The 19347-nt window shown below is 38.1% G+C and overlaps 1 protein-coding gene across 11 annotated transcripts in view; it reads right to left on the bottom strand.

Annotated features, from left to right (window-relative positions):
- Nucleotides 1-19347, bottom strand: part of MARCHF8 (membrane associated ring-CH-type finger 8) — a 131856-nt gene that overhangs the window by 13801 nt on the left and 98708 nt on the right. For 10 of the 11 annotated variants that reach the window (XM_081268526.1, XM_081268524.1, XM_081268527.1 and 7 more), the window contains one exon: nt 11885-11935. The exons of the other annotated variant lie outside the window; for it this stretch is intronic. In XM_081268526.1, the coding sequence (XP_081124652.1) occupies nt 11885-11935 (51 nt within the window). The remainder of the gene's footprint in view (nt 1-11884; nt 11936-19347) is intronic. 11 annotated transcript variants of the gene reach the window in all.

Below are 19347 nucleotides of genomic sequence, written 5' to 3'. Positions count from 1 at the left end.
CTGGACCATTACTCCTACTCCCAGAACAAGATTAGACATCATTTTATACCTAATAAACCTCAAGAAACTTGATCCAAGAAGTTGCCATGCTGTGTGTGTATAATGAAATCATCCAGTGTTACTCAATTAACACATCTTCTGAGTCACCCAAGAATCCACATTTTCTAACCAAATGTACACATGGACATTGGACATATTTTCTCTAAAAGCATTAATGGTCAAAGTTCTTAAGAATCTAAAGTTTATTTGGAGACATGAAAATGACATCCCAAAATAACTTCCATTATTACTTTATAGGATTCTTCCAAAAACAAAATGAAAGAGATCTCAGGACCCATGTGGAGATGGTGCTATTCATACCCTGTATCCCACAGACCCAAATATACCAGCCTTCCTCCTCTTTCTTTTGAAGCCTCCTCCCAGACAGCCATTACGGGCTCTATTGGAGAGCTCTTTAGGCCCCAATATCTTGATTTGATTTAGAGATATGATAAACATGAGATGTATGAGGCTGCTTCTGGTACAACACTGCATACTTATTTTACAGTAAATTTTTTAATAAGTAGAAGGTATACACTCTAAAATAATGATAAAACTGTAGTATAATAAGTGCATAAACCATAAAATAATGATAAAAGTGTAGTATAATAATACATAAACAGTAAGTTACTATTAATCACTACAGGGAAGCAGATTGAGGGTACCTATTCTTAAGTGCCCAAACTCTTTTTTTTTTTAGTTATAGAGACACAATACCTTTATTTTATTTGTTTATTTTTATGTGGTGCCGGGGATGGAACCCAGTGTCTCACGCATGCTAGGCAAGTGCTCTGCCACTGAGCCACAACCCCAGCCCAAAGTGCCCAAACTCTTACCTCTGATGATTTTCTGATGTCCAATCCTAAACCCATTCTGAGACTGGAAACCTTTATGAATTTGTTGCCTCCTTTTACTTCTGAGAGTGACTAACTTTTGTTCAGTGACAGAAAACATAAAAAACACAGGCTAGTCAAAATGTACAGCAGAAAAGTGTGAATCATCAACATCCTTCTCCAGGTAGACCTGAAGGAAGTAATGTCCAGTTGCATTCATGACCTTGTACTCTCACTGCTATAAGGTCACCTCTTCTTTCTCTGTGTTGCAGGTTAAGCTCAGTTGCCAGGACACAGGTATAAAAGGAAACCCCTTCCCATAAGGGATGGAAAACATGGAATTAACTAGTTATCTTCCATGCCCTCACTTTCTTGGAAAGAACATGATCTTCTTGGAACCACATAAACTTTCCTGTCTTATGAAAGGAAGGTAAGTCTTGTGGAAGGAGAGTGGAATCTTATCTACAGAATGATGCTGAATCAGGGTCAGTGTTCTGAGAAAAGGCAGGTCTCATGAAGCTGAAATCAAGAGAAAATGCCTCTTACTCTCCTGAATGTCACATAATCTATATCAAAAGGGAAGTAAGGGATAATGATTGCATCCATGAGTGCCTGGGTTAAGAATATGGGGTAAGAACAGCAAGGCCCAGGGACAGGTAACAGGCCTTATCAAGGAAGCAGTCAACTGTCCACATATGAAGAGACCTATGTGCACTTGCCTAGACGGTTTCCATCTCAGATGCATTGCAGGAAACTCAAACAGGTGTGTCTGCAATGGCAGCAGACACCAACGCTCCTGAGATAGTGGCAGCAGTCAGTCTCAAGGAAGAATGGTGTTGTGACAAGGCAGGTTATTGTTGCTACCCAATTTTTATTCAGGAAACAGGGACTCTTTCAGCATTCTCTATTTATGTTCCTGTCCCAATTTGACCCTCTTTAACTCCATGAAAAATGTTGTAAGATGCTTTCAGCAAGTAATGTCCAAAACTTCAACAAAGCTCCCAATAACAAGTCTCCTTATCAGACTATAAATTTCAAGGAAATTTTTAAAATCTACTTTTATTTTAACAAATATAAACTTCAGTAAATGCTGACTCCCTTTTCCAGAAAGAGCAAGAAAATGAGAAAGGATGGTAGGGATATCATAGCTCCCACAGAAGCTCCTTCTGTTACCAGCTAAAGAAGAGTACATGTTCCAAAGATCAAGACCAATCCATACGCAGAATAATCACTGCAGCAGTTTTAAAGAGCTTGATCTGTTGTTGGCAATAAGCTGAGTAAAATCTGTCAGTCTACCAACAAGGATCTAGAAAACTGGCCTGATGGATAACAAAAAGGAAGCCTAAAGTTTCCAATACAGTTTCACAGCCAGATTTGGGAAGCTGTTCAAAGTCAAAGGCTAGCAATCTCTTCTTAGAAGTTCCAAAACATAGCAGAGTGGCACTCAGGAGCCAGGGAGCAGCACCAGGTCAAAGGTCTGTACCATACAAAATTAATTCCAGGAGCACCTGCACTCTTCCTCCATGAGGTCAGATAACGCAGGACCTGACAGTTTCTGACAAAAGGTGCTACTGTCTATAATAAGAAAATTAAATGTGACAAAAACAATAACAACAAAATATACTGAAGCCCTCTGTTCCTGAAGCACTTTCCTGGTTCCCAAGAGACTTTCTAGTCATGAAAAAGAATGTAAAAAAGATTCATGAAAATTCTCTCTTTTTATATCATCTCACTCCAGTCAGAATGGCAGCGATTATGAAGACAAACAACAATAAGTGTAGGGGAGGATGTGGAGAAAAAGGCCGACTCATACATTGCTGGTGGGACTGCAAATTGGTGCAGCAAATATGGAAAGCAGTATGAAGATTCCTTGGAAAACTGGGAATGGAACCACCATTTGACCCAGCTATCCCTCTCCTCTGTCTATACCCAAAGTACTTATAAACAGCATACTACAGGGACACAGCCACATTAAAGTTACAGCAGCAAAATTTACAATAGCTAAACTGTGGAGCCAACCTAGATGTCCTTCAGTGGATGAATGAAAAAAAATGGCATATATACATAATGGAATTTTACTCAGCATTACAAAAAAAAAAAAAAAAAAACCCATGGCATTTGCAGGTAAATGGATGGCGTTGGAGAAGATAATGCTAAGTGTACTCAGCCAATCCCTTCCAAAAAACAAATGCAGAATGTTTTCTCTGATATAAGGAAGTTGACTCATAGTGGGACTGGGAGGGAGAGCATGGGAGGTATAAATGAATTCTAGATAGGGAAGAGGGGTGGGAGGGGAAAGGGAAGGGGCAGGGATTAGCAAGGATGGTGGAATGTGATGGACATCATTATCCAAAGTACATGTATGAAGACTTGAATTGGGTGTCAACATACTTTATATACAAACAAAGATACAAAAATTGTGGTATATATGTGTACTAAGAATTGTAATGCAAAAAAAAAAAAAGAATAGTGTTACCTTAGATTAGGTAGAGGGAAGTGAAAGGAGGAGAAGGCAGGGGATGTGGGGATAAGAAAGATAGTAGAATGAAACAGACACTATTACTTTATGTATGTATGTGACTGTATGACCAATGTGATTCTACAATATGTATAATCAGAAAAATGAGAAATTATATCCCATCTATGTATGATATATCAAAGTATATAAGTGCATTCTACTGTCATGTATAACTAATTAAAACAAAAATTTTTTTAAAAATTTCCTCTTCTTGTGATGCTGAAATCAATTCTGCCAAAGCAAACCTTTAGGTTATATATAAGCCTAAATCTCAGTTGACTTCATTTCTCAGGAATGACAGATACTTTTAGACATTACCACTCACTTAGACATTTTGTATGGCTATTCTTGAGCCTCTTAATTATTGCCTTTCCTATCAGAGTCACTGTTTTGAATTACTTTTAACAAGGCTGTGAAGATATATGGGGAAAAGAAAACTTCCTATTCAACCATGACAGAACCTGGCTTCTCATTCCTTCTGTTTCCTCTGGGAGAACCTATTGTCCTTAGAGTGTCTATCCTAATACACTCCTCAGACAGACTTCTCAGTAGGTGGCAGGAACACACTACTCTCTCACTGCAGGATAACCTCAAGCCTTCCTTTCTTGTCACTTTTTTCCCGTGCTCCTCCCACTAGATTACTGCCTGGCTTCCTTTTCCACCACTCCTTCCTACTCTGTGGGAGTCCCAGGAAAGTTTTCAGAGAGTCTTGCCCAAGTCCACCTCTTGATTTTGGACTGACAGCAGGATAATATCAGACTTTGAAGTCCCCACTGCATGTGATAACTCTAGGTCACTTTGGCCCATGATGACCAGTTCTAATTGGAACCTGTTCTTACAGATGGTTGGGGGGATTATCCTTATTTCCCTGAGTTCTGCGATGGGGTCTTTGTAAGGGTCACAACAGTCCCCAACTTCAGGATAATTTATACTCTTTTTATTGGCATTTTAGGCCTCCATTTCTCCTGCAGATAATAGGCTATTTGCTGAAGAATGTAATAGATAGGAAGGAAGGAAGGAAGGAAGGAAGGAAGGAAGGAGGGAGGGAGGGAGGGAGGGAGGGAGGGAGGGAGGGAGGGAGGGTGGGTTGGTTGGTGGGTTGGTCGGTCAACACAGTGGGCCCAGTTTGAAGAATTATTCCATTTACCTCCTGTTCCCACCACTCACATCTCTGTTCCCTATCACTCCGTAAGATAGAAACAGCTCTCAGAATTAAAAGGCACATTAATTTTGTCCCAGCAATTCTTTTAGGAATTCATCCAGAAACACTTGCACAAAAGGATTTAAAGAGCAGTGTTCATGAGAGCAAACAGCTGACATCAGCCCACCAGCAAAATGAGGCAATACTTTTACATCTACAGGAAGAAATAACAGGCAGTCATAAGAAAGAGGAAGTCTGCTGTGCCTAGGAATGGACACACAGAGAAACAAGCAGAGAAACAACATTGCCATCTGTGCTGACACCTTCACAGATGATCCAATCCACAGAGGAAGTCCTGGCACCTGATGGGGGAAACACTGATTCTCCATAGGAACGCTACAGAAGAGCTTTGCGGCTTTAAACCTGAGCAATATTTCCTACACATGATTTCATTTAAAAATAGCTTATGGAAGCAGCAGGTATCACAATACCAGTTGTTAAATTGTAATACAGAGCCACAGTAACAAAAACAGCATGCTGCTGGGTGTGGTGACACATGCCTGTAATCCCAGCAGCTCAGGAGGCTGAGACAGGAGGACAAGTTCAAAACCAGCCTCAGCAACATTGAGAAGCTAAGCAACTAAGTTTGAGTGACCCTGTCTATAAATAAAATACAAAAATGGGATGGGGATGTCGTTCCCATCCCTACTCCCTTGAACATGTGGTCAAGTGCCCCTATGTTCAATCCAAAAAAAGAAAAAAACAGTACCAAACTAGTGCCCTCCCCCCCAAACAGCATGCTATTGGCACCAAAACAAGCATGAAAATCAATGGAATAGAACAGAAGACAAGAGAGATAAACACACATAAATACAGTGATCTCATAGTAGACAAAGGTGCCAAAAATCTACACTGGAGGACAAAAATAGCCTCTTCAACAAATACTGCTGGGAAAACTGGAAATCCATATATAAATAATAATAATCCATATTAAAAACTTCTCTCTCTCACCCCTGCACAAAAATCAACTCAAAGAGAATCAAAGACCTAAGTATAAAACCCTGCATATCTGAGAAGAAAATGTAGGCCCAACACTCCAACATGTTGGCTTAGGAACTGACTTCCTTAATAAGACTCCTAAAGCACAAGAAGTAAAATAAAAAATCAATAAATGGGATGGGATCAAACTTAAGTGCTTTTTCACAGCAAAGGAAACAAGAGCATAAAGAGAGAGCCTACAGAATGGGAGAAAATCTTCGCCACTCACATTTCAGATAAGGCATTAATTCGGGATATATAAAGAAGTTAAAAGCTTAAACCAAAACAATAAATAATGCAATCAATAAATTGGCAAATGAACTAAACAGAAACTTCTCAAAAGAAGAAATACGAATGGTCAACAAATATATGAAAAAATTCTCAACATCTTTAGCAATCATGGAAAATGCAAATTAAAACTACACTGAGATTTTACCTCATTACAATCAGAATGGCAATTATCAAGAATACAAGTAAAAATAAATGTTGGCTAGGATGTGGGGATAAGGATACACTCACACATTGTTGGTGGGACTGCAAATTGGTACAACCATACTGGAAAGCAGTAAAAAACAAACAAACAAACAAAAACCTGGAATGGAACCACCACTTGATCCAGTTAACCCACTCCTTAGTATATACCCAATGGAGTGAAAATCAGCTTACTACAGTGATGCAGCCACATCACTGTTTACAGCAGCAAAATTCAAAATAGCTAAGATATGGAACCAACTTATATGGCTATCAATGGATGAATGGGAAAGGAAATTGTGGTATACACACACCATAAAAAAGAATGACTTTATGATATTTGCTGGTAAATGGATGGATCTGGAGACTATCATGCTAAGTGAAATAAGTCAATGACAAAATAACAAAGGTCTAATTTTCTCTTTGACATATAGATGCTAACCCACAACAAAGGGCAGGGATAGAAGTTCACTGGATTAGACAAAGGGGAATGAAAGGAAGGGAGTGGGGACAGGAATAGGAAAGGCAGTGGAAGGAATGTGACATAAATTTCCTTTGTACATATATGAGTACAGCACAGTGAATCCCACCATCATGTACATCAATAAGACTTGGGTCCTAAATGCAATATATCCTGTGCTTGCATAACTATATCAGAATGGACTCTACTATCGTGTATAACTAAAATAACCAATAAAAATAGTAAAACAATAAAAATGAAGGTAAAACAAAACTACAAGCACAGCCAATGGCAATAATTATTCAACTCCAGAACAACAAGTGAATAAACTGATTTCACAAGTCATGATCTATATTTTAAAAATATGAAGTGGAATGAAATAGAGTAAAACAGAAGTATTCAGAGTGTGTTTCACATAAGAAGGATCAAGTGTTCTGAAGGGGACTTTTTTGTTGCATGTGTGAATGAACAGGTTTCTATGTTAAAACTCTCTAAGGATCATGGTTATAAATTGACAGTCACTGCATGATGATAAGTCTAACAGAGACAACACAAAGCATCAAAATAAGTAAAAAAAAAAAAAAGATGATGGCACAATCAAGAAGTCATGTTACCCCATCAGCTCAGAGAACTTCAGAAGTGAACTTCTCTGCCAGTTCCCAGGAGAGGTCTCTCCTTCACATAGACAATAACGCAAATCTATTTGACTTTTCTCTTGCTGTATAGCAAAGTACCACAAACTTAGTGGCTTAAACTACAAAAATCTATCATCACACCATTTCAATGGACCAGAAGTCCAGGCACAGTGTGCTAGAACTCTCTCCTCAGGGTCTGGTTTAGTTCCCTATATGTTGCTGTGACCAAAAGTTCTGACAAGAACAACATAGAGGAGGAGAAGTTTATTTTGGCTCATGGTTTCAGAGATTCAGTCCACGTTGGCTGACTTGAGGTAAAGCAAAATGGCATCAAGAAGCAGAGAGGAAGCTCCACTCACTGGGCAAAATATAAACCTCAGAGTTATACCTTCAGTGACCTACATCCTCCAGCTATACCCTACATGCCTATAGTTACGATGCAGTTAATCTATTTCAGTATTTTAATCCACTTCTCATAATTTAATCACTTCTTGCATTGTCTCACATGAACTTTGTTGTGGCACCTCATAAAAACCATATAGGGTCTTCCACTTTCCTAGAGAGCCTGGAAACAATATATATCCTCACTCATTCGGGTTGCTAGCAATGCTGTTCCCTGAAATGACAATATTGAGGACACTGATGTCAGCTTGCTGGCTGTCTCTCAAGGGCTGCATGCATGGCCCATCACAGGACCCTTTACCATCTTCAAGGCCTACTTGTACTATCAGTCTAATGTCTCTCTGTCACCACTTAAAATAAATTTCTCTGTTTTTCAGTGTTCATGGAATTCCACTGGGATCATGTATATAAGTCAATAATCTCCCTATTCTAGGGCCAACTATGCTACATGACAAAAAATATGATCATGAGAATAAATCTCAGGATATTCACAGATTCTAGGCAAAAGGGTAGAACATCTCTGAGGGGCCATTTTAGAAGTCCTATTTATCAGACCACCTTTTAGTTTGTGTGTCCTGCTCAGGAGGTTGCTAAAGGTTACTATTCTCCCACTCTAAACTCAGAGACAGTAGTAATCTCCTAACTCCACCTCAGCAAGTATGACATCATCGAGCACAGACAAAATCTCACTTGGTGTTAAGATACTGAAATGTGCAGACTAAAATTATGTTTCAAAAAACTTTCTGCTTAGCACAGAAGTTATGCTGTCAAAATCAAAGCTTCATTATGAGACTCTGATTTCTATAAATAAATATTCAGTTGTATTCACCTTCAAAAATGAGCTACAATTCAGTATGGAGATTCCTGGGAAAGCTGGGAATGGAACCACCATTTGACCCAGCTATTGCCCTTCTCGGACTATTCCCTGAAGACCTTAAAAGAGCACACTACAGGGATACTGCCACATCGATGTTCATAGCAGCACAATTCACAATTGCTAGACTGTGGAATCAACCCAGATGCCCTTCAATAGATGAATGGATAAAAAAAATGTGGCATCTATACACCATGGAGTATTACGCAGCACTAAAAAAATGACAAAATCACGGAATTTGCAGGGAAATGGATGGCACTAGAGCAGATTATGCTCAGTGAAGCTAGCCAATCCCTAAAAAACAAATACCAAATGTCTTCTTTGATATAATGAGAGCAACTAAGAACAGAGCAGGGAGGAAGAGCAGGAAGAAAAGATTAACATTAAACAGAGACATGAGGTGGGAGGGAAAGGGAGAAAAAAGGGAAATTGCATGGAAATGGAGGGAGACCCTCATTGTTATACAAAATTACATACAAGAGGTTGTGAGGGGAATGGGATAACAAACATGGAGGGAAATGAATTACAGTAGATGGGGTAGAGAGAGAAGATGGGAGGGGAGGGGAGGGGGGATAGTAGAGGATAGGAAAGGTAGCAGAATACAACAGTCACTAATATGGCAGTATGTAAAAATGTGGATGTGTAACCGATGTGATTCTGCAATCTGTATTTGGGGTAAAAATAGGATTCTAATGTTTGAAATATGATATGTCAAGAGCTTTGTAATGTTGTGAACAAACAATAAAAAAAATGAGCTACAATTAAAGGACAAGCCATTCTGTGGCTGCTCTGATAAATACATGCTGGCTCTTGCTGAAGGCCTGCCAAGACCAAGCTTTCACAAAGGAAATTAATTAAACTGACCATTACAAAACCACACACACATACACATTCTTATTCTCTCTCTCCCCACCCTCTCATTTATGGAAAAGAATACACAATAAGAACTACTGAATGCCCAAAGAATTTCCATTATAAATGACTCTCATTAGCATTGCCTAGCAAGTATCAGTAACACTAAATTCTATTCTAGCTTCTTAGAAGAAGCTGAGATTATATGAATGTCAATATAACCCCAGCACAATGAGGGGTGTGTATCATAGCACTGCTATAGGGAAGGCAGCAGCTGAAGGGTCTTTCTTAGGGCTTGCCTTCCCAAGCAGGTCTCCATGCTACAGTGTCAATCTTGCAAAAAAATTATTTTTACTAAATTACATTGAATACAACAATTCTGGGGCAAAGATGCAGAAACTACAGTGTGACGATATAAAGGTCCAAAATCACTAGAAATAACATGGTGAAAGGGCTTATGTCTGTGAGTCCTCACTCACAAGGACTTTTACTGTAGTAACTTCTTTAAATATTTAACTTTTCAAATACAACAAAAATATTTTTTCATTGCAGATAAGGGAAACAGAGAATTCTTGGGTGGTGGCAAAAGCACTGGCTTTTGACTCTAAGCCCTCATTGTGCTCTGGCATCACAGCACTGAGCATATCACAGAGCATGAGTTCAATAATTTCAAAATCAGGCCAATAACCCAATGATAGGACTGCTTCAGGAATCAAATAAAATCAGAGGAGATACAGAAATTCTACTTTCACCATTCCAGGAATACTTTATATTCCAAAGCACCAATGCAGACACTGCTTGATGACCCACAAAGTAATCTGCAGGTTCTATATCTATTATAAAATGCTTTGTTTCCACAGCAGTCCACCTACCTGGGATGAAGAAAGCTTCCACCCAAGCTGCTCATGGACAGCACTGGCCCAAAATGGCATATACAGTAGCTTTATTTCAGAGTATCTGAGGCAGTAAGACAGGTTTCATCATATTGTTCAAATCTTCCTGTCAGAATCAGTTTCATGTCTTGCTGCATAAGGAGACAGCCAGGGCTGTTTCTGGGCTGAGAGAGGAGCATTGCATGGGAGCAAGCTCATTGCATGGTGTACTGATGGTTCCTGGGTCACATCCCAGCAGCTGACATGCTCCTGGTAAGCTAACTAGATGACCCCACTGCATGGATGACTAACCCATACCCTCAATCCCTCCTTGTTCTAACTACCTTCCTATGAGAGGTGGCCTGCTAAGACAGTTCTGGCAGTGAGATAAATAAGCAGAAATCAAGTACTGGAGAGGGCTTCCAGTTAGGGAAGCATCAGTCTTCCTACCAAAAAGGGTCCCTCAGTTGACAGACTCCTCCCTTCCTTAGTCATTCCTCTTATTCCTGCCAAGGCCAAAGTGCTGAAGACTCAGCTCTCATTCATTGTGAGACCATGTGGAAAGCAGGAGAATGACAAGTGTCCAAAGGAACACTGAAAAGAGAGCTCAGGTGACTATTCATCTTTTCATCACTGTCCAACACCTCCCAATAGTTCATTCAAATTATTAATCCACCAAATAGATTAATCCATTGATGAAGTTAGAGTCCTCATGATACAGTCATTTGTCAAAAGCCTCACCTCTGTACACTGCTCTATTAGGGTCTAAATCTTTAAGCATATAAGCCTTTGGGGAACATTCCAGACCCAAACCATAATACCTGGCAATGTCTACGAACAACTTAGCCCTGAGCTACCTACCTCCAAGCACCTCATCATCTGAACCAGATAAAGCTATATTTATGTCGCCATAGTTAGCTTTGTGTTACTTTCAGTCCAATGCATTCCTAATTGAGATGACAAATCCTCTGGTGACTAAGATTTATTCTGCCTAAAAATATGATTTCCTGAAAGAAACTATGTTTCCCTTGCAAGTCACTTCCCCCAAAATAACACTAAAGATTATTGACGATTCTACACACACTAGCCAAAGCCTCTGCTAGCCCACCCCAGAAAGGGGAAAGGGCCTGAGAAAACAGAGAGAGAGAGCCAGGACACAGGAGGAGGCCATTCACAAGGGGCTTCCTGTCTGACACATTTGGAAGGTGGGCTAGGGGCCAGCTTGGAATCCATTGTTGGCTCAATGGTGGTCCCTCTACTAGAGTTGATGGGCAAGGGTCCTAGGGAGGATGCATAGAACAGTTCCCCATGGAATGAGGGGTGGGGGCTCCACTTGCAGCCTTGGGTATATCTAATCACTTTGGCATGGGGTGTAAAGTGGGCACAGTGCTTGGTGCTAGGCAGTGTATGTGAGAGACCTGAGTGGACATGACAGAGATGCATGGAGGAGTGCGCTCTGCAGGGCGTGCCTATCAACCATCTGACTGCATGGGGTGGGTAGGTGGGGTCTCTGGGGTCTGTAGGGGTCTGGTATACCTTTAGGAACATAGTGGGTATGCTGACCAGTGTGTTTCTGTGAGGTATGTGGACTAGAAAAACATAACTGCCAATACCTAATATAGTCCCAAAGCAAATTACAGAAATGTATCAAGAACTTGATGTCTTCAAAAGACAAGAGTATAAACACATGTAAGGTATAAGAATATAAAAGTCCCAAGGCACTAGTAATATATTTCTGTAGTACTCTACCTTAGAAATGTTGCTTGAATGACTCATGGAATGTCCCAAAGTCTTCTCAGTCTGCAAGAAAGCCAAACAGGTATTCAATATTGAGCCTTGATTAAAATATGCAAAGAATATAACAATCCTCCTGACACACTATTCCTGTAACTAGAATTTGCTAAGCACAATCTATTTCTACTATGTACTAGATGTGTGAAGCCAGTTATCGGATACTGAAGAATTGGGAAAAAAAATAATAAAAACAGTAGGCCTTACCCTAAAGGAATTTATCAGGGAAAATACAGGAGTTTGAAATCAATTATAATAATAAGAGAGTGATAACTATCATAAGATATATTCAAAGGCAGGTTCAAAGATGAGAAACCTGCATGCACAGTGGATGTGACATAGTCCATGTTATAAAGTAGTCATTGTAGGATGTCCCCAGAGTTGATCCCACCTGGGTCAAATGACTGTCAAAGTGCTAGGTACTCAAAAGATATATCACACTGCTCAGATCTCCCTCAAGTCTGTTCCTTCTCCTAGAGCAGAAATCCAGGAAGGACACTGCCCCCTCTCTCTCAGATTCCTCCACATTCAGTCTAATATCAAATTACTGGCTCCTTAAGGATTCTAAATCTCAAATCTCATTTCCATTTTTACTATCAATACCTTAGTTTAGATTCTCTTCATTTATCTTCATGGGACCTTCCTAAATAATCTCCTACCTCCCTGACAAATAAATTATCAGCTAACTTGTATTTCTCCTCCCCCAAATTCATATATTGAAGTTGTAATTTCCAATACTTCACAATGTGACAGATGGTAGAGTCTCTCAAGAGGTGATTAAGTTAAAATGAGGTCATTTGGGAGGAAATTCAATATGACTAATATCCTTATAAGAATGGGACACAGATACACACAGAGGAAAGACCATGCAAAAACATGGAAAAGACAACTGTCTGCAAGCCAAAGAGAAGCCTCAGAAGAATCCAATTCTGCTTATACCTTGAGCTCAGACTTCCAGCCTCCAGAATGAGAAAATGAATTTCTGTTGTTTAAGCCATCCACTCTGTGTAACTTTGTTATGGGAATCCTAGCAAATAAATACAATAATCTTCTACACTATATTGCTTTGTCTTTAAAAGATGACATTCTAAAAATAGTTTGATTTTTTAAAAAAAGAAAGTAATTTTCTTGAGTCCACTCATTCTTGCTCAAAATCCAAATGAGTAAAAAGCTATTACAAAAGAAACAGAAGATCTTACTTTAAAATTATTTATTTTCTCTTAAAATCTTTGGTCAATCAGAAATACAAAAAAGCTAGTGGATCACTGAAAAATTCCTTTGAAGGAGATTATACTCCACCAAATTCCTCCTTAAAGACAACATAGCCCCCCCACCTCTTGCGGGTATAGCTCAGTGGTAAAACACTTGCCTAGTGTACACAAAGCCCTGGGTTTGATCTTAATCACCAAGCAGAGGGAAGATAATGAAAGCTAACCAACAAGACAGTCTGAATTTTCCCTTTCTCCTTGACCCACCAAATTATAGACTACCTTTGTTTTTGGATTCTTGGCTTTGGATGCTGCCTATTCCTAAAATGATGATGAAGAAAAAAATGTCCTGATCTCTCAGGTAGCCTGTTAATCAGCACTTCTATTCTGACAATGTTTTGTTGTTGTTGTTTGTTTGTCGTTGTTTTGGGGGGTCTTTATAGAAATATGTTTGTGTAATTCTGATTTTCTTTTAATATTGTTTCCTTGTTTTATAAATCTGAGCTACTTTTTTTTTTCTTTTTCGGTACTAGGGTTTGAACACAGGGGTGCTCTACCACTGAGCTACATTCTCAGCCCCTTTTTAAATTTTATTTTGAGTCAATTTTGCTAAGCTGACAAGTCTGGCCTTGAACTTGCAATCCTCCTGCCTCAGCCTCCCAAATCACTGTCTTTAAAAGATGACATTCTAAAAATAGTCATATGCCACCAAACCTGTCCCCTTCATCATGTTATAAATTTGAAAGGAAATAAAAGCATGGGTTTCTTTAAATGTATAATATGGGCACTGCCATTAACTGTTTATGCACTGCTATTTAGTGCTTCTTGGTCTTTAGCCAGATAAATAGTTCATTATAGCAGAAAAAAATCATCAAGTATGTTCAAAGTGTTAGGAGTATGTCACCAAAACTTGTTACTAAATGATCAGGTTTGATTAAGAATTTTATTCAGTCATATTATTTACTAACTGGAACAGAAAGGCTCTGACTATTTAACAGGTAAATCTATAACCATTCAAAGTCCCATTCAAGTGTTAAGACTATATCATAGATAAGGGTACTGTTGTGAATCCCTGCTTAAAGGCTAACTGTTCCACTGGTGACTTACCACCAGATAAAATATTGTACACTTTGGGTTATTCATACAGAAAGCCAATTACAACCACTGTTACATTATCTACTATATCACAAGGAATAGCCAGTTTGACACCATCTGGAAATTTTAAAAAAGGGTGTGCAGTACTAAGAAATAGATAAATAGTCTCTGAAGACCTGTTTGATATTCATTTTTCCAGAAAGTAAATATTGGGATGGGGAAAGCACTAGCTGTTAAACCATATAACATAAATCCAGACTGAAAGCTAAAAGTGTTTCTTTACCACATGTAATTTGATGATGTAAACTTTTATGCTGTTTTTTTTTCCAATAGAAAAATCAATATTTTACACTGGAAAAATAAAAGAAATAAAACAAGCCCCAGAAGACACAAGTATTTTAAAGCCTGAAACCTTCCAATATTTAGGGCTGCTTCTTCAACACTAGGTAGGACCTCAACAATTTGGTTCTAACACACTGTTCCTATAAACATTGGTATTTAATGTCCATGTATTTGAACAAAAGAAAAAACTGTTCAGAACCACAAAAGAGCAATTTTCCAGAAAGTAAATCCTGGGGTTTCATTTAAATCATTCATTCATTCATTCATTCATTCATTCCACACTTATAATTTAACTACTACATGCAAAAACTGTGTGAAGCATAGAATATAGACAACAATAAATCTGCCCCCATCCTTGGGCCAATGGCAGTATTACCACAGAAGTCCTTCAAAGCAGGAATTTGATGAAGAAAGTGATAACACGCAGAAAGTGAAAAAATCACATGAAAAAGCACATACAGGGCTAGGGATATAGCTCAATGGTAAAGTGCTTGCCTAGCATGTGCAAGGCCCTGGAAACAGATAAATAATCTCTGAAGACCTTTTTGATATTCTCATTATTTGGGTTTGATTCAAGGAGGAGGAAAAGGCACATACATAAATTACATCAAGGTGGGGTGGGTGACAGCATTCCATCCTATGGTCAGAATGGTATATTTTTTAATGAGAAGAAAAGAAGGAAAGTTTGTCAAACATTAACGTCTAGAACTCGAATCAGGAAAAGAGAGTTCTATTAAGGCAAAACTAAGTATTAATGCTCAAGTAATAAAAAACTTAGCGAATTATTTTCATAAGATCTTTAAACATTCAGTTCCTGTTTAATGGGAACTACCATGTCAGACCCAGGAAGAAATGGAAGCCTCACTGTGCTTTCCTCAGAGGAAGCCTCACTGTGCTTTCCTCTCATCTCCATATCTCTTCGGTGAGTGGTTTTCATTCACATTAAATACTAGAGCTTCTTAGAATAAAATGTCTTTTTCTCATGCCCTTTTCTCATATATCTTTTCTCTTAGATCAGGGATTCTCAAACTCTGTATACTTCATCATTTAGAGACCTTGCTAAAATGTAGACAGTGATTTGTGAGGTCTTGGTGAATGCAGATTCTACATTTCCAATAAGCTCCCAAGTTGACTCTCACACTTTGGAGAGCAAGTTTCATTACAAATCTGGACAAGAGTAATCCACAAAAGGCTATGATTCATTTTTTAAAAGTAAACCATGACTATTATAGAAGTAGATTTCTGGGTAAAAGACGGCAGTGCACATACAATTTAGTTAATAAAAATAAATCAATCAGAAAAGATATACACAAGACTAGGGTTGTGGCTCAGTGGTAGAGTGCTTGCTTCGCACATATGACGCACTGGGTTATATCCTCAGCACCACATAAAACTAAATAAATAAAATAAAATATATTATATTCCTCTACAACTAAAAAAATATTTTAAAATAAGAAAACAGATACATAGATTGGGAAAGACTTTGTCTGAGGGTGTGAGAAAGCAAAGTTTTGTTAATGTAAGAAGTTAACAAATCACAAGGACAATGAGAAGTTCTGTGGAAGAACAGGGGCATTTCATCTTTTCATCAGTCCCACTAATGATGTTTTACATGTCCACATGAGACAAGTAAACTAAAATGGGTCTATAGGGATAGTCTCTCAGTAAATAGAGACCTTTGAAAACATGACACATTTTATACCAAGCTTTCTTCTTTGGTTAAAGTTAACAGAACATTCAATGTATGCCTGTAAGACACTAGACATATTACTAATTAGAATATCACCAAAGGAACTTACACAATGTGCCCACAATAATTAACGGCTATAATGTTTGACCAAAAGGGAACATTTTGACCTCCAAGTATAGAGTGGTCACCATGGAACTTAGTTGTCATGAGACCTGATTTCCAAGAAAGTTTGTAAATATTTTCCAAATCAGCAAAATTTAACCTTAGTTCAACTGCTTAGAGAACTACAGAAGATAATTAGAAACTATTTTGAGAATCTGTACTCCAATAAAATAGAAAATATCAAAGGCATTGACAAATTTCTAGAGCCATATGATATACCCAAACTGAATCAGGATAAATGGATCAATTTCAAGCAATGAAATAGAAGACACCATCTGAAGCCTACCAACCAAGAAAAGCCCAGCACCAGACAGATACACAGCTAAGTTCTACAAGACCTTAAAAGAAAAACTAATACCAATACTCCTCAAATTATTTCATGAAATAGAAAAAGAGGGAACACTTGCAAACTCATTCTATGAAGCAAATATCACTCTGATTCCAAAACCAGACAAAGACACAACAAAAAAAGAAAACTTCAGATCATTATCTCTAATGAACATGGATGCAAAACTTCTCAATAAAATTCTGGCAAATTGAATATAAAAACATCAAAAATATAGTGCACCACAATCAAATGGGGTTCATCCCAGGGATGCAAGGTTGGTTCAACATATGGAAATCAATAAATGTAATTCATCAAAGCAATATATTAATATTGCTTTAATATTCTTAAAGATAATAATCATATGATCATCTCAATAATTGCAGAAAAAACATTCAACAAAATACAGCACCCTTTCATGTTCGAAACTCTAGAAAAACTAGGGATAACAGGAATATATCTCAACATTGTCAAAGCTATCTATGTTAAGCCCCAGGCCAACATCATTCTAAATGAAGAAAAATTGAAAGCATTCCTCTAAAACTGAAACAAGACAGGGATGTCTCTTTCACCACTTTAGTTCTTGAAACTCTTGCCAAAGCAATTAGACAGACGTAAGACATTACAGAGATACAGATAGGAAAAGAAGAACTCAAATTAGCACTATTTGCCAACAAATGATTCTATACTTAGTAGATCAAAAAATTCCACCAGAAAACTTCTAGAATTAGTAAATGAATTCAGCAAAGTAGCAGGATAAAAAATCAACATCCGTCAATCAAAGGCATTTCCGTACATCAGTGACAAATCCTCTGAAAGGGAAATGAGAAAAACTACCCCATTTACATACCCTCAAAAGAAAATAAAATCCTTGGGAATCAACGAAAGAGGTGAAAGATCACTACAATTAAAACCACAGAACGCTAAAAAAAGAAATTAAAGAAGACCTTAGAAGATGGAAAGATCTCCCTTGTTCTGTATAGACAGAATTAATATTGTCAAAATGACCATACTACCAAAAGCACTATACAAATTTAATGCAATTCCAATCAAAATCCCAATGACATTCCTCATAGAAACAGAAGAAGCAATCATGAAATTCATCTGGAAAAATAAGAGACCCAGAATAGCTACAGCAATCCTTAGCAAGAAGAGTGAGGCAGGTAGCATCACTATACCAGACCTTAAACTATACTACAGAGCAATAATAACAAAAACAGAATGGTATTGGCACCAAAATAGACTTGTAGATCAATGGTACAGAATAGAAGACACAGAGACAAACCCACATAATTACAGTTCTCTTCTGTTAGACAAAGGCGCCAAAAACATATATTGGAGAAAAGATAGCCTCTTCAACAAATGGTGCTGGGAAAACTGGAAATCCATATGCAACAAAATGAATTTAACCCCTATCTCTCACCAAGCACAAAACTCAAAGTGGATCGAGGGTGTAGGAATTAAACCAGAGACTCTGTGTCTACTAGAAGAAAAAGCAGGCCCAAATTTCCATGATGTCAGATTAGGCCCCACCTTCCTTAATAAGACTCCTATAGCACAAGAATTAAAAACAAGAATCAATACATGGGATGGATTCAAACTAAAAAGCTTCTTCTCAGCAAAAGAAACAATAATCTGTGAGGTGAATAGAGAATCTACAGAATGGGAGCAAATTTCTACCATACACACATCAGTATCTACCATACAACACTAATCTCTAGGGTATATAAAGAACCCAAAACTCTTAACATCAAAAAAAAAAAAAAAACAAATAACCCAATCAAAAAATGGGCCAAGGAACTGAACAGACACTTCTCAGAAGGTGATATACGATCAATCAACAGATATTATGAAAAAATGTTCAACATCTCTAGCAATTAGAGAAATGCAAATCAAAACTACTCTAAGATTTTGTCTCATTCCAGTCAGAATGGCAGCCATTATAAACACAAACAACAATAAGTGTTGGCGAGGATGTGGGGAAAAAGGCATACTCATACACTGCTGGTGGGACTGCAAATTGGTGCAGCCAATCTGGAAAGCAGTATGGAGACTCCTTGGAAAACTGGGAATGGAACCACCATTTGACTCAGCTATCCCTTTCCTTTGTCTATACCCAAAGGACTTAAAAACAGCATATTACAGGGACTCAGCCATATCAATGTTTATAGCAGCACAATTCACAATAGCTAAACTATGTAACCAACCTAGATGCCCTTCAGTAGATGAATGGATAAAGAAAATTAGGTATATATACACGATGGAATATTACTTAGCATTAAAAGAGAATAAAATCATGGCATTTGCAGGGAAATGGATGGAGCTGGAGAATATAATGCTAAATAAAAGTTAGCCAATCCCAAAAAAACAAATGCTAAATGTTTTCTCTGATATAGAATGCTGATTCATAATAGGGATGGAGGGGGAGCATGGGAGGAGTAGACATACTCTAGACAGGGCAAAGGGCAGGGAGGAGAAAGGAGGGGCATGGAGGTAGGAAAGGCAGTGAAATGAGATGAACATCATTACTCTAAGTGTATCTATGAAGACACAATGGTGTGACTCTACGTTGTGTACAACCACAGATAGGAAAAATTGT

The sequence above is a fragment of the Spermophilus citellus genome (assembly GCF_964194105.1).
Source record: "Spermophilus citellus genome assembly, chromosome: 15".
Classification (NCBI taxonomy): Eukaryota; Metazoa; Chordata; class Mammalia; order Rodentia; family Sciuridae; genus Spermophilus; species Spermophilus citellus.
Note: the sequence above shows the minus strand (reverse complement) of the source record. Positions and strands in the feature narration are given on the sequence as shown.